Raw genomic sequence first — 13,521 nt, 5'->3', positions numbered from 1 at the left:
AGCAGAAATGGGAATACTTTTCCCTAAGCTCTCAGGCTTTAAGATCATCTACATTGCAAGGCTGTGTTTCCTGGTAATCTGACACTGAGGAATTCCTCCTTGATTTGAGGTGAAGGACGTTGTTAGGGGACACATGGTATTGGAAATAACTCCCCTAGAAGATGTGCAGATCCAGAGGGTGTCCCAAGGCAGAGAACTGTGTCATTCAGACCAGGATTTGGGTTGGAAAGGACCTTAAAAATCATCCATTTCCAGCCCCCTGTCACGGGCAGGGACCCCTCTCACTAGACCAGGTTGCTCCAAGTCTGGTCCAGCCTGGCTTTGGACACTTCCAGGGATGGAGCAGCCCCAAACAGAGGTTAATCCTGGCTTTCATCCCCTAAACACAAGCCCCATGTTCCCATGAGTTCCTGTCCCACTCTTTACTGTCCCCCTCCTGCAAAACCTCTGTGCCCCCAGAAGCACAGGGCTGTGTTTCTGCTCACAGTACCACGACCTCGGGGTGGAAGGAGGGGAGCTCTGGCTGGCCACCAGCTCCGACCGCCGGGTCAGCGTCTGGGCCTCTGACTGGCTCCAGGACAAGTGTGAGCTCCTCGACTGGCTCAGCTTCCCAGCCCCTGCTGGCCCTGAGGTGAGTGTGGCACCTGCCAGGCCCTGCCTGCTCCTGGTATGAGGCTGGACACCGGCAGAGATGGAGGAGGGAGGCACAGCGCTCTCAGAGAGTGAGTGTGTGCTTAGGGAAGGCATCTCTGTTAGTCCACAGAGTGTCTTGCCAATGCACCTTCTTGGGTGTGGAAAGAAAGTGTAGAAGTGCCAGACTGCCCTGGAGCACTGACTTTTAAGCGTGAGAAACCCTAAACTGCACCTGCAAAGAGCTGACAGCCCTGTGGCAGCAAAGCAGAGCCCAGGCAGCAGTGAGCACGGTGTGCAGGAGGGAGAGTTAATTTTGAGTGTACTGCTAATTGTGACACTCCCGAGGAGTGTGAGTACTCTGAGCCAGGAACGTGGTGATGGCTTCCCAGAGCCAAGTACTCAGCCCTGTGTGTCCCGGCTGCTTGGCAGAAGCCACTGGCTCCAGCCCAGGGGTAGGGTTTGGGCAGCAGGACACCTGCTAGAAAAGCAGGAGGATCTGTGTTGGAGAGGATGGAGATGGTCCCTGGTGCAGGTGACATTGGCAGACAGAAGGGAGCTGGGTGTTTTTGGGGGGCAAGAGGCAGTGCCTCAGCCTGGGTCCATACAGCAGCTGGGTTCTGTCAATAATTGTTCTGTTCATTTCCAAAAAGATGGCTTTCCTCTGGAAAGAAGCTCACTACAGCTCTCCCTACAGCGTGAAGGTTTGATCTTGCATCCCCTGCTCAAGATCTGCCTCCTGGGCCCTGTTTTCTTGTGTTAAGCTGATCATAACCAAATCCCAGCTGCAAGCCCATGCAACAGTGTATCTCAGTGGTAATTTGACCTGTTGGACCCTCATGGGACCTGCTCCTACAACACTAAATGATTTGCTTCAGGTTTCCATGGCAGGGTGTAGTTGTTCCTTGCTTTCCCTGAGCCAGAGATGGGGATGCAAGAGGGAGGCAGCAGCTTTCACCGTACTCATGTGCCACTGCTCAAACACTCACAGCCCTGGGGTCCCTCTGTGCTCTCCTTTTATCTCTCACTGATCCAGTCAGAGAATCCAGCCTCACTTTAGTTGCCTCTGGTTTCCCTCACCAGGGTCTTGACAGCCTCCCTCCCAGCCTGGCTGCGTTCTGCCCTTGGGAACACAGTGTCCTGGTCTACGTGGGCTTTGGGCTGCTGAAGGAAGCTTTGTTCTACAGCCTGAGGAAGAAACAGGTACTTGTCCCCTGCCATGGACAGTGGGGACTGGCACAGCTGCCCTGTGTGTTACCCTCAGTCACAGGGCTGTGGGCTCAGGCAGCTGCTCAGGGAACAGATTTTCATCTTGGAAAGTCCCGAGTGTGCCCAGGTGAGCAGCAGATGCCCCTGCCTCAGGCTGCATCCAGGCAGGCAGCCAGTCCCTGATCCCAGGGAGGGGAAGGCTCTGCTTCCAGAGCACTGACGCTCTCTCCATTGTCTCCGGGATGCCTGGGGCAGCTTTAGGAGCCGTGCACCCTCAGCCTCCCCATCACCCTCCTTAGGGCTGTGGCTGCACAGCTGTGGGTGCTGCTTTCCCCCTTTGAGCTGCCCGTGTTTCTCTTGCTGGGCTGCAGGTGCTCAGGAAGATCTCCCTGCCAGCCTTTGCCACATCCCTCAGCCTGTCCCCAGCTGCACCTTTCATGGCCCTCGGCTTCGGTGGTGAGTGCTGGGGGTGCCTGGGCCCCTCCTTCTTCTGCCAGAGGGGAAACAAGTGTCCTTATTCCTCCAAACAAGAGACACGTGCTCAAACCTGGGAGCTATGGTCCAGGGCAAGGAGAAACCTCCAGGAGACTCCTGGGTCACAAAGGAGATGCATGAGGTCAATCCTGCTTGTCCACGGGCAGGGTTTGGCACTGGAATGACTCCGGGGTTCTTGGCGGTCTCCATTTCTGCAGCCTCTGAGGCAGCAGGGACCTTCCCACATCATGGGGATGGGCAGGACCCTGCTCCTGGCAAGGGCACCTCGCTCCTGGGGTAGTTTGGGTCTATTTATCCTGTGTCACTCAGCTCAGCAACTCAACTTCCAGCTCAGCAGCAGGGAGAGCCTGGGGAGCGACTGGGAACGGTGCTTATTGCAGAGAAAAGACGTGGAGAGGGGCTGGGGTGACTGGAAACAGGGCTTCTGGCTGGGAAAGGACAGGGAGAGGGTCTGAGGCTGAAGGGGAATGGTGCTTCTGGCTAGAACAAGATACGGCAAGGGGATGGGAGGTGACCACAAATGGTGCTTCTGGCAGGGACTAGAGATGGAGAAAGTGAGTGACAGGGAAGGGTGGTCGTGGCAGGGCCAAGCCCCAGGAAGCAGGTCTGGAGGGTGACTGGGGCCAGTCCTGGCCCAGCCCTGAGCCGCTCCTCTCCCCAGACCGGCTGCTGCGGCTGCAGCCCTGCCCCGCCGGGGACCCGCAGGACTACAGCGGCCACGACGACACCGTGCACCTCTGCCGCTTCGCGCCCTCCGGCCGCCGCCTCCTCACGGCGTCCCACAGCGCCGTGCTCGTGTGGGAGCTCACGGGCGCCTGAGCCGGGCTGACCCTGGACCAGCGACGCTTCTCCAGCGGGGCCCGCCCCGGGACAGGCCGCGGCTCCGGCCGCAACCAGGCCACACCGCCGCCCCAACCGCTGCAGGGGCCGGCGGCGGCGGCTAGCCCGCCTGCGGCCCCGCCGGCCCTGGAATGTGTTTCACGGCCCCGTTCGCCGTTTGTTGTCGTTAAACGTTTTTTCCTTAATAAACCATCGAAAGACCAACGCCGGAGGTCTCGCTGTGCTGGCCCCGCCAGGGGGCGCCGCGGTGCCCCGCGCCGCTCTGCGCCGCCGCTCGGTGGTGCGGCCGGAAGTGGGGGGGGCCGGGCAGGCGGCGGCGCCGCCATGAAGCGGGACGTGCGGATCCTCCTGCTCGGGGAGGGTGAGGGGCGCGGGGGGCACGGGGCCGGGGAGGCTCCTCCAGCACGGCAAGCGGGAGGGGGACGGGGATCCCTGGGGAGACGGCTCTCCTGCAGGGGGAGGGGCGGGGGGCCCAGGTGGACCCCCCCCGTCACTGGCAGGACCAGGGCAGAGACCGGGCCCGTCATTGTCAGCAGCCGATCCGTGGTGTCACGGCTCCGATCGTGGCTCCCACCTGCCGCTGTCCCCCTCAAGCTCTGCCGTGCCGGGGCCAATGTCAACGTCCTCCCTTTATTTCCTAGCCCAGGTGGGGAAGACGTCCCTGATCATGGCTCTGGTGGGAGAGGAGTTTCCTGAAGAGGTGAGTGGGGAGGGGACGCGCATACCCCCAGCCCGGGCCCCGTCGCTGGGTGGGACAGCTCTGTCCCCAGTGTCCCCGCTGGAGATGGGGGTGTCTGGGAGGTGCTCGCAGCTCCTGGGGCTGTGACAGCCACGGGGCTGGTTCAGGTGAGGTCAGTGAGGACCGCACGGAGCTCCAGCTGAGGTGGTGTTTTCCTCAGTTTGTGCTCTGATTCCCACCTGGGGGCTGGTCCTGACTTGCAGCTCTCTCTGCCCTGAGGAGGGTGTTGGTGCCTCCCAGGGCCCCACTTGCTGCTGCTGGGGGTCTCTGTCACCGGCACAGCGGGGCTGGCACCACCAGAGCCCTTGGAAGGGGCCGGCCTCATTCCCTGCCCGCTGCACCCTCTGGAAATGGGTTTGGTGCTCTGAGCCAGGCCAGCTGTGAGCAGCAGCACCCAGCCAGCTGTGCCCCTCGACAGCTTGCTGTCCCAGCACAGTTTGGGTAGGGAAATGGAATCAATCTGTCCAGGCACGTTTTCCCTGAGCCTCCCGTGGTTTCTCCTGCTGCCCATGAGTGCCCTCCATGGTGTTGTGCTGGGCAGCATCAGCTCAGGGGTTTGGGGGAACCAGCCCTGCAGCCCTTCCCTGCTCCCAGCCCAGTGCTGCTCCCAGAGGAGCCCAGGGCTTATCTCCACCAGCTTCAGGAGCTTCGTGTGAGGGAGGCAGGTGGAAGTTCCACCTCGAGGACACTGCCTGTACAAGAGCTGGAGTGGAGGGGGCTGCTGCAGCCCGGTGGGCCAAGAGCGATCCGTGATGCACAGCTCATCCTGCCCTGGCAGTGGCCAAGGCTCTCAAGTCCCTTGTCACCTGTCCTGCTTGGCTGAACGGGGTGTGCTGCCTTTGCAGGTGCCCCCCCGGGCAGAGGAGATCACGATCCCGGCCGATGTCACCCCTGAGAAGGTCCCCACGCACATAGTGGACTACTCAGGTAGGGCCCTGTCCTGCCTGGCTCCTCCCGTTCCCTGCCTGGCTGAGGGGATTGGGATGGGGTGGCCCTGCCTGGGCAGGTGGTGATGGCTTCGTTCCCCTTCCAGAGTCGGAGCAGACAGAGGAGGAGCTGCAGGAGGAGATCGCCAAGGTGAGCAGGGCTGGTCAGGATGGGGACAGGAGGCTGTGGTCCCCAGGGGACACATGGCTGCTCCCCTCCCCTCCCTGTTAGCCACCCAGAGAGGCACAGGCAGTTGGTTATCCACGGATTAATGCTCCTGGTTTGTTTAGAGGCTTGTTTAATCCTGCTCTGTCTTGTAAGCTGTTGTGTGTGGCTTGTCCAAGCCCTCCAGGGAGCCTCCAGAAGGCGAGTGGCAGGGGCAGCTCACTGCCCACGGGAGGAGGAGGAGGAGGCAGGAGCAGACATTGTGCTCTCAGCCTCGGGATATTCCCCACGGACTCAGAAGAGGGAGAAGCAGTTGCTGGGTTTGGGCAAGACCCCTGCTCCCTGCATTAGCTCCCTGTGGCTGCCTGATGAAGCGGTGGCACAGAGGAGTTAATTTGGGGACTGGAGCCCCTGGCAAGCACTGGGCAGGGAGGAGATGAGGGAGCCCTCAGAGCAGCCATGGAGGAATAATTAAGTTGTCTGGCTGGGTTGAACCCAGCTGCTCTTTGCCCTGGGATTAACTTTGACTCTGTAGACATGAGGCCCTTTTAATTATGGATAATAAAACCATCTCTCTCACGTGAGCAAAGCTATTTAATCTCCCAACCCCAGTGGCTAACGGCCGAGGAGGTGGGTACGGGGGTCCTGCTCCCTCCACCCAGACAGCAGGAGTACACAGAAGCTTTAAATGGCTCCAGGAAATCCTGCCTAAACCCTTGTGTGTCCTCGGATTAGCATTAAACTCTCTGCTGAAAGGACCAGTGATCCCTCCTGTCTGCTTCCGATAAAGCCTCGGTGCTGGCCCTGTCTGCAGGGGGTCAGGAGGGGAGGAGGGCCGGGACACGGGAGGTGTGGGAGGGGGATCCGGGCCAGCAGGCACGGGAGCAGCAGCTCCCGAGGCAGAGAAGCTGCTCCCAGCAGCTCGTGGGCTCGTGCAGAGGGTGCAGGGGGCTGTGTACGTGTCCACGCTCACGTGCGCTCGGCCACTGCGCTTCCCTGGCAGCTCAGGTGGCGTTCCCTGCCACCCTGGCATTCCCTGCCGCCCTGGCATTCCCTGCACCCACGGGTGTGGCAAGGATCCCTTCACCACCCTCTCCTGCTTCTCTTGCAGGCCAACGTGGTTTGCATGGTGTACGATGTCACCAAGGAGGCCACCATTGACAAGGTAATGTGTCTCCACCACAGCCCCGCTCCAACAGCAGGGCCAGAGGGGGTTTCCAGTGCTGGGGTTTCCACGCTGCCCTGTGGCGTGGGCACATACTGATGGCCCCTGGCACTGTGGGATTTTGGGTCAGAGACTCCTGCAAGCAGAAGCTGAGCCCCACCAAGGTTGCTCCCTCACAGCAGGACAGCAGGCTTGTTGCATCCTGGTGCTGTCATCCAGCATCCCTGGGGCTGCTCTGCCTGCTGGTGTGAAGGAATGCTGGGGAGCAGATGGCTGCAGGGCCCTGTTCCTACCTGCTTGGGAGCTGCCTCTCCCTCCCCAGGCTGTGCTGACAGCCCTTTCCCTCTGCTCACCTTCCAGATTCGCACAAAGTGGATCCCCATGGTGAACGGGGGACTTGAAAAGGGATCCAGGTACCGTGTGGGGTGTGATCTGTGGATGCAGAATTGGGGGATTCTGGGGGCTGTGGGGTTCCCACCATCCTCACCTCTTTCTGAGGGTACTGTGAGCAAACCAGCTTTGTGGTTTGATCCAGGCCAGGTTGAATGGGGCTTGAAACATGGTCTAACAGAGGTGTCCCTGCCCATGGCTGGGGGAGGGATGAGATGAACTTTAAGGTCCCTCCCAACCAAAACCACTCCAGGACTGTGGTTTGTGGCCAGACCACTTAGAGCAGAAGCACACGGACACTTTCCTCCACTAGAGATCCAGTTGAGGCAGGGGGTCACTGAGGGAGGGATCCTTCTGCCCCCTTGATCCCTTCTCAGCCAGGCAGGGAGAGGAGGCTGCCAGGGGGATCTGGGAATGCAGAAGCTTTAGTCTGTGTTTAGATCTCTTGGGCAGAAGGCTGTTGTGCTGGATTAAAGGCTCCTGAGCATATTGTTGCTGGGTGAAAGCATAAGCAGGATCAGGCAGTCTGTTTCTCCAGATGGATGCTTCCGGCTGTGGGAGGCAGAAAAGCTGCTCTGGACCTTGCAGAGGAGAGCTGGGGCCTCCCTAACGTGCCCATGGGAGCACCAATGGCTGGGACAGTGCTGGGACCAAGGGAGGGGTGGCCTCACTTGTGCTCTCTGTCTTTCCTAGAATCCCCATTATTTTAGTGGGAAACAAGTCTGACCTGCAGGTGGGCAGCTCCATGGAGGTCATCCTGCCCATCATGAACCAGTTTTCGGAGATTGAGACCTGTGTGGAGGTGCGGGAGCTGGGGGGGTGTGCGGAGCCTCCCTGAGGGGTTGGAATGCTGGTTTGGTGGGAGTCAGGGAGCCTCTGTGCTCCTGGAGAGCTGCCCTGATGATGTTGCTCTACACGAGTCACCTTGTCCAGGGGCTGAGAGCCTGTCCTTTGGGCTTTCTGTCCTTTACCCCTTGCCAAGGAGCAGCTTTCAGTGTGTGCCCTCTGTGGCTCTCTAGTTGGAGCTCCACACAGGCCCTGTTGGTTCTGGGGCTGTGGAATGGACACAGCAAAGCCAGAGCAAAACCCAGGAGATTGCCCCTTTGGATTTTTCCTCATGGTGGGCAAATGTTGCTCTGGGCTTTGAGGCACTGCTAGTCTGGCTGGAGGAGACTGTATCATCCTCCCCCTGCCCTTTTCATCAGGGCTGTCTCTTCTTCTGAATCCCCAGTGCTCTGCCAAGAACCTCAAGAACATCTCTGAGCTCTTCTACTACGCCCAGAAAGCTGTGCTGCATCCCACTGCCCCGCTCTACGACCCGGAGGAGAAGCAGGTGGGCTCCTGGAAGAGTCTCCTTCCCATCACACTACTCTGGACTGGAGGTTTTGGAATGCAAGTGGAGGGTTTGGGCTGGCACAGACAGTGCCCATCTCCTGTGCTCAGTACAGCCAGCTGGGCAGACAGACACCTGCAAGGACTTGGGCGTGTTGGGGCAGAAGCCCTCATGCTCCAGGCTGTGTCTTGGTTGTGGAGGGAAAGGGTGTGGCAGAAAAATTCCCCATGGATTGTCCTCTCTGACTTTAGATTGGATATTAGGAAAAATTTCTTCATAGTAAGGGTGGTCAGGCACTGGCACAGGTGGAGTGGAGTGAAGTCAGCATTCCTGGAAGGATTTAAAAGCTCTGTGGATGTGGCACTTGGGGACACGGACTAGTGGTGGCCTTGGCAGTGCTGGGGGAACAGCTGGACTCAGATCTTGGAGCGTTTTTCCAACCTTAATGAGTCCATGATTCCCACCTCCAAGGAGGCTGTGGTACTGGCCTAGAAGTGCAGGAAGGGAGCGCTCTGTGTGTGGGGCTGCAGGAGGAAGGGCCAGGCTGTGGCTGGTGCCCTGTCATTGTCACGGTGGTTGGTCCTTGCAGCTCAAACCCGCCTGTGCTCGAGCACTGACCCGGATCTTCAACCTCTCGGACCAGGACAACAACCAGATCCTCAGTGATGAGGAGCTCAACTACTTCCAGGTAGGTGGCTGCAGAGCTGAGGAGTTCCCCAGTGCCTGGGATTCCCTTTCCAGCAGGGAAGCTGTCCCTCCTGGCACAGCTGTCCCGTTCCTCTTTGGTGTTTCTGTGGCACAGCCGAAGCACTGCAGGGTGCATCTCTGAGCATGTGGGGTTCCATCTTCCTAAACTTGGGCTGAGTTTGCTCTGCTGTGGGAAGGTCAAGAGGCTCTGGAGATGCTGAGAGTCCTAAATTACTGGGATGTTGAAGAACAGGGGTTTGGTCAAGGCCTAAGGCAGAAATGAGCTGGGTAGATTTTCCCTCCCTGAAACCCCATTCCTTGCCAGGGGAGATGGAACCTGGTGAGACAGGATTGTGCTCTCTGGGTACTTTGCTGACAATGGCCTTCATTCTCTTGGGAGGCAGAAGTCTTGTTTTGGAAATCCCCTGGCTCCCCAGGCCCTGGAGGATGTGAAGATGGTTGTGTGGAAGAACACGACAGACGGGGTGCAGGACAATGGCCTCACCTTGAACGGTAACAGCCCGAGGGCACCCTGCTTCTTCCCAGGGATGGGGGGGACCCACCTCCTTCAGCACACCCCAGGGGGCCCTGTCCTTGGCCTGAGCCTCCTGGCTCTCATTCCAAGCCTAATTAGTCCCTCTTGTTAAAACAAGCCTGCTGTGGCTACTAGATCTCTCTGTCCCAGCAGTCTTTTCCCAGGGAGAGCGTGGCTGAGGAATGGACCCCTGAGCCTGAGCTGACTCCACTGTGGCTGAGCCCCCTGATCTCTCCTGCAGGCTTCCTCTTCCTCAACACCCTCTTCATCCAGAGGGGCAGGCACGAGACCACCTGGACCATCCTGCGCCGCTTTGGCTACGACGACGAGCTGGAGCTGACAGATGACTACTTGTACCCACAGTGCGTGTCCAGGGCTGGGCAGGGGGTCACATGCCCGTGGTGCATGGCTCAGCATCCCCAGCACCTTGGCTGAATCCTTCCTGCACCCCAGGAGCTGCTGTGGGCCCTTAGGTCAGGGTCAGGTTCGCAGTCCTTGCCTTCCCCTGGGGCAGGAGCTGACACGTGTGGTCAGGGACAAATACAGTGGGGTCAGGGATTGCTGATTTAGGCAGACAGAAAGGGGGGGAATGAAATCCAGACTTGCCTTGACATCAGCAAGGAGTTCTTGGAGGCTGCTGTGTCCCTGGCTGAGCGAGACAGAGCGGCTCTGTCGGGAGCAGTGAACTGTCAGCACGGCTGATTGTGCGGCTGCTGTCTCTTCTCTGTTCCCTGCCACTCTGGAGATGAGGAGCTGGCAGGAACGGAAGGGTTTGGCTTGGGAGCTGCCTCCTCCTCTTCCCAGAGAGCAGGCTGCAGGGAGGTGACAGGGACACGCTGGTGGATGGCACCCCGGGGCACTGCTGTGCCCTGCTGAAGCCTTGGGCGTGAGGCAAAGCGAGGGCACAGCATCTCCTGGGCTGCTTGGGATGTGCCAGGGAAAGGCCACTGTGCATCCTCAGGGGATTCTCCCCGAAATAAAGGGGCTGTGTCAACAAATAGCCAGGCCTGGAGGCAACAGCTGACCTTGAGCAGGGAGGGAGTGGGGAGCTGTGTCCTCTGGGTGAGATGTGCTCACACACTGCCCTTCATTCAGGGCTTGAGGAGGTTCATTTGGGTGTCTGAACTGGAGAATAAGATATGAAAGATAAAAGGAAGGTTTAGGTTGGGTAGTAGGAAAAATTCCTTTGCTGAAAAGGGTGGTCAGGCACTGGCACAGCTGCTCAGGGCAGTGGTGGAATCACTGGAGGGATTTAAAGCCATGTCGATGTGGCACTTGGGGATGTGGGTCAGTGGTGGCCTTGACAGTGTTGAAACAGTTGGACTAAATCAGAGAGGGCTTTTCCAACCTAAATAATTCCATGCTTTTCCCAACAGGTTCCGTGTGCCCCCCGGCTGCTCCACGGAGCTCAACCACTTGGGATACCAGTTCCTGCAGAGGCTCTTCGAGAAGCACGACAAGGTGGGCAGCAGGGCAGGGGCTGCAGGGGAGAGGATGCTCTGCTGGGGCTGCACACCTGCTCCCCTAACCACCCCTCTGTGCCAGGGAGCCCACAGAGCACCAGGGAAGGGCTTTCCTCTGCCACAGCATTCCCTCTTTGGAGGCTTTGGGAGCAGGAAGTGGCCACAGCAAGTTGTAGGTAGTCTGATGGCCTGTCAGGGACGTGGGGTTGTGGTCACTACTCTTGGCCAAAGGGCAGTTTGGATTTTGAGGGACTGGGTCTGAGTTGGCATCAAGCTGGCATGGCCCTTTGTAGTGCCTGGCTGCAGCAGGCAGGGAATTAGGCAGGGAGGCAGGCAGGGAAGCGGGCACAGCTGCTGGCCAGCAGCCATGGACCAAACACCAGCATCTGCCAGCCTGGTGGAGGGCTGCCAGGCTGGAGAGAAAGCAACACATTTGTGCCAAACTCAGGCTCTTGGAGCGTGGGAGAAGGGGATGTATTGGATCTGCATGCACCTGCTCGGACTGGCTATTCAGATGTTGATGTGCATCTGGGCTATGGCAGCTCTGTGATAACAGGGAGTGGCTCAGGAATGGCAGCAGAGGGTGGACACACATCCCTGTGTGTCCAGGTCAGCTCTGTAGCCATGGGGAATGGCAGAACTGAATGGATGCACATCCCTGGGTGCCCAGGTACCAGCAGGTCCCCTTCAGGCACAGCAGCCTGAGTGCTGAGTTGGCCCTGTGGAAGGCCAGGCTGGCCTGATGCAGGCTGCTGTGGGACAGCCACCTCCAGGAATGCCAGGAACAGTAGCTCAGGGCTGTGGGGTGGGCATGGACAAGTCCTGCCTGGTTGCAGCTGCAATCCCACAGCATGTTTGCTGTTGTGCAGTGCTGGCAGTCCCTGAGGCACAGGCTCTGAGCTCGCCCAGCTCCGGCCTCGCTGCGGTCGATTGATTCCTGCCATTGACAGGATCCCTGTGACGGTGCACAGCAGGGAGCTGGCCGCTGTGGCAGGGCCCCCTCTGGGCAGGGGCTGGCTCCTGCCTCCCCCGGTGACTCCCTGTGTTTTGGCAGGACCAGGATGGAGCCCTGTCGCACACAGAGCTGCAGAACTTCTTCAGCGTGTTCCCCTGCGTGCCCTGGGGCCCCGAGCTCTACAACACGGTATGCACCACTGATAAAGGCCTGCTTTCCCTGCATGGATTCCTCTGCCAGTGGACGTAAGCTCAGTCCCTCTCCCTGGCCTTTGGTCACACCACTCAGCCCTTGCTGACCCTCCTGGCGTGCTCTGTCTCTCCAGGCTCGTGGCTTACCTGGACGTACGGCGCTGCTTGGAGTGCCTGGGCTACTTGGGCTACCCCATCCTCTCAGAGCAGGACTCCCAGACCCAAGCCCTCACAGGTACAGCCATGCCCTCCCCTTCTGTCACAACTTGGGTCCCTCCTGGCTCTCACCACCCTCTCTCCTGCCAGTAACCCGGGAGAAAAGGATTGACCTGGAGAAAGGACAGACCCAGAGGAATGTCTTCCTGTGCAAGGTGCTGGGAGCACGGGGCGCAGGCAAGTCCGCCTTCCTGCAGGCCTTCCTCGGCAGGAGCCTGGCGGTGAGTGGCTGCTCCCTGCCTGGCCGCGCTCCCAGGGTGGAGCACGGGGCACAGCTGGGGGTCCTGGAGCGATCTGTCCCATGGTGGCACCTCCCTGCCCCTGGCCAGGCCTCCTGTGTGATGCCCTCCCTGCCCGTGCTTCACACCCTCTCCGTGCTGGTGGCTTTGGTGTCCGTATCGTGGCTAAAGCAGTGGGTCTGCTCCCTCTGCTTGTCCCGAGGGGCTGTGCCTTTCCCTGGTCTGACCACAGTGGTGCTGGCTTTCCCTGCCTGTTAGGAACAGCCCCATGACAGCCCTGGCTGCCCTTCAGGGGACTGTGGGGCCAGCGGGGCACAGGGCACTGTGAGACAGTCCCTCACCCAGCACTGCTCCTGTCTCCACCTGAGACCCCTGAGACGGTGTTTTCCTTGTGACAGGCCCAGAGGGAGAGCCCAGGACAGCCATCCCTCTACGCCATCAACACAGTGCAGGTCAATGGCCAGGAGAAGTACCTCATAGTAAGTCTGGGAGAGCAGGGAATTGTGCCGTGCCTGGCTCTTAGCAGGGCTGGGCTGTGTCCCTGTATCCTGGCACAGGGGGCTGGGCTGTGCCTGTGGCTGTGCTGGCACGGTCCATGTGCTGGTGTGAGGAGCAGCTGGCCCCTGGGACACTGCAGTGCCACACCCCTGTCCCCTCTGCCCCAGCTGTACGAGGTCAGCGCTGACGCCACGTTCTCGAAGCCGTCGGACGCAGCCTGCGACGTCGCCTGCTTCATCTACAGCCTGAGCGACCCCAAATCCTTCAGCTACTGTGCCAGCATCTATAAGGTAGCTGGCAGGGACCCTGGGGGACTTCACAGTGGTCCTGGGCAACCACAGGGGTCCTGTTTGACTTTACCAGGGGCCTGGGGGACGTCAGCCTTCATGGCAGCCCCGCCTCTGCCAGGGGTTGGTCCTTAACCCCTCACTGGGGTTTCTCTCTCTGCAGCAGCACTACGTGGACAGCCAGATCCCCTGTGTCTTCGTGGCCTCCAAGACAGACCTGCCAGAAGCCAGCCAGCAGCCAGGGCTCTTCCCAGCTGAGTTCTGCTACAAGCACTGCCTCCCTCCACCCTTCCTCTTCTCCTGCCACAGCCAGGGACCACCCAGCACCGCTGTATACACCAAACTGGCCACTGCTGCCACCTTCCCGTTAGTATCCTTCCCATGGGGGGGCTCTGGTGGGAGCACAGCCTGGGGAGGGGGCTGTGTCCCAGCCTGCCTCTGCCATACTGCTTTTGCTTTGGTTTCTCTGCAGCTTTTGGTGTCATCTAGGGCATGCAGTGACAGGACAAGAGGGGATGGCCTTAAGCTGAAGGAGAACAGGATTAGATGGGATATTG

The 13,521-nt window shown here is 59.6% G+C and overlaps 1 protein-coding gene across 4 annotated transcripts in view; it reads left to right on the top strand.

Moving 5' to 3' along the window:
- The window catches only part of LOC128796156 (mitochondrial Rho GTPase 2), a 45,765-nt gene that overhangs the window by 29,100 nt on the left and 3,144 nt on the right, over positions 1–13,521 (top strand). Inside the window, exons 38-57 of one of the 4 annotated variants that reach the window (XM_053957551.1) lie at positions 488–631; positions 1,714–1,833; positions 2,211–2,295; positions 3,816–3,874; positions 4,759–4,840; positions 4,947–4,990; positions 6,117–6,170; positions 6,531–6,583; positions 7,254–7,362; positions 7,792–7,893; positions 8,483–8,581; positions 8,985–9,093; positions 9,357–9,477; positions 10,492–10,576; positions 11,633–11,778; positions 11,859–11,959; positions 12,031–12,161; positions 12,578–12,658; positions 12,845–12,967; positions 13,128–13,330. In XM_053957551.1, the coding sequence (XP_053813526.1) occupies positions 488–631; positions 1,714–1,833; positions 2,211–2,295; positions 3,816–3,874; positions 4,759–4,840; positions 4,947–4,990; positions 6,117–6,170; positions 6,531–6,583; positions 7,254–7,362; positions 7,792–7,893; positions 8,483–8,581; positions 8,985–9,093; positions 9,357–9,477; positions 10,492–10,576; positions 11,633–11,778; positions 11,859–11,959; positions 12,031–12,161; positions 12,578–12,658; positions 12,845–12,967; positions 13,128–13,330 (2,051 nt within the window). Of the gene's footprint in view, positions 1–487; positions 632–1,713; positions 1,834–2,210; positions 2,296–2,995; positions 3,379–3,417; positions 3,536–3,815; positions 3,875–4,758; positions 4,841–4,946; positions 4,991–6,116; positions 6,171–6,530; positions 6,584–7,253; positions 7,363–7,791; positions 7,894–8,482; positions 8,582–8,984; positions 9,094–9,356; positions 9,478–10,491; positions 10,577–11,632; positions 11,779–11,858; positions 11,960–12,030; positions 12,162–12,577; positions 12,659–12,844; positions 12,968–13,127; positions 13,331–13,521 lie in introns of those variants that run through there. The other 3 variants (XM_053957549.1, XM_053957550.1, XM_053957548.1) reach the window with 3 other exon arrangements.

Source organism: Vidua chalybeata, chromosome 16 (assembly GCF_026979565.1).
Source record: "Vidua chalybeata isolate OUT-0048 chromosome 16, bVidCha1 merged haplotype, whole genome shotgun sequence".
Lineage (NCBI taxonomy): Eukaryota > Metazoa > Chordata > Aves > Passeriformes > Viduidae > Vidua > Vidua chalybeata.
Note: the sequence above shows the minus strand (reverse complement) of the source record. Positions and strands in the feature narration are given on the sequence as shown.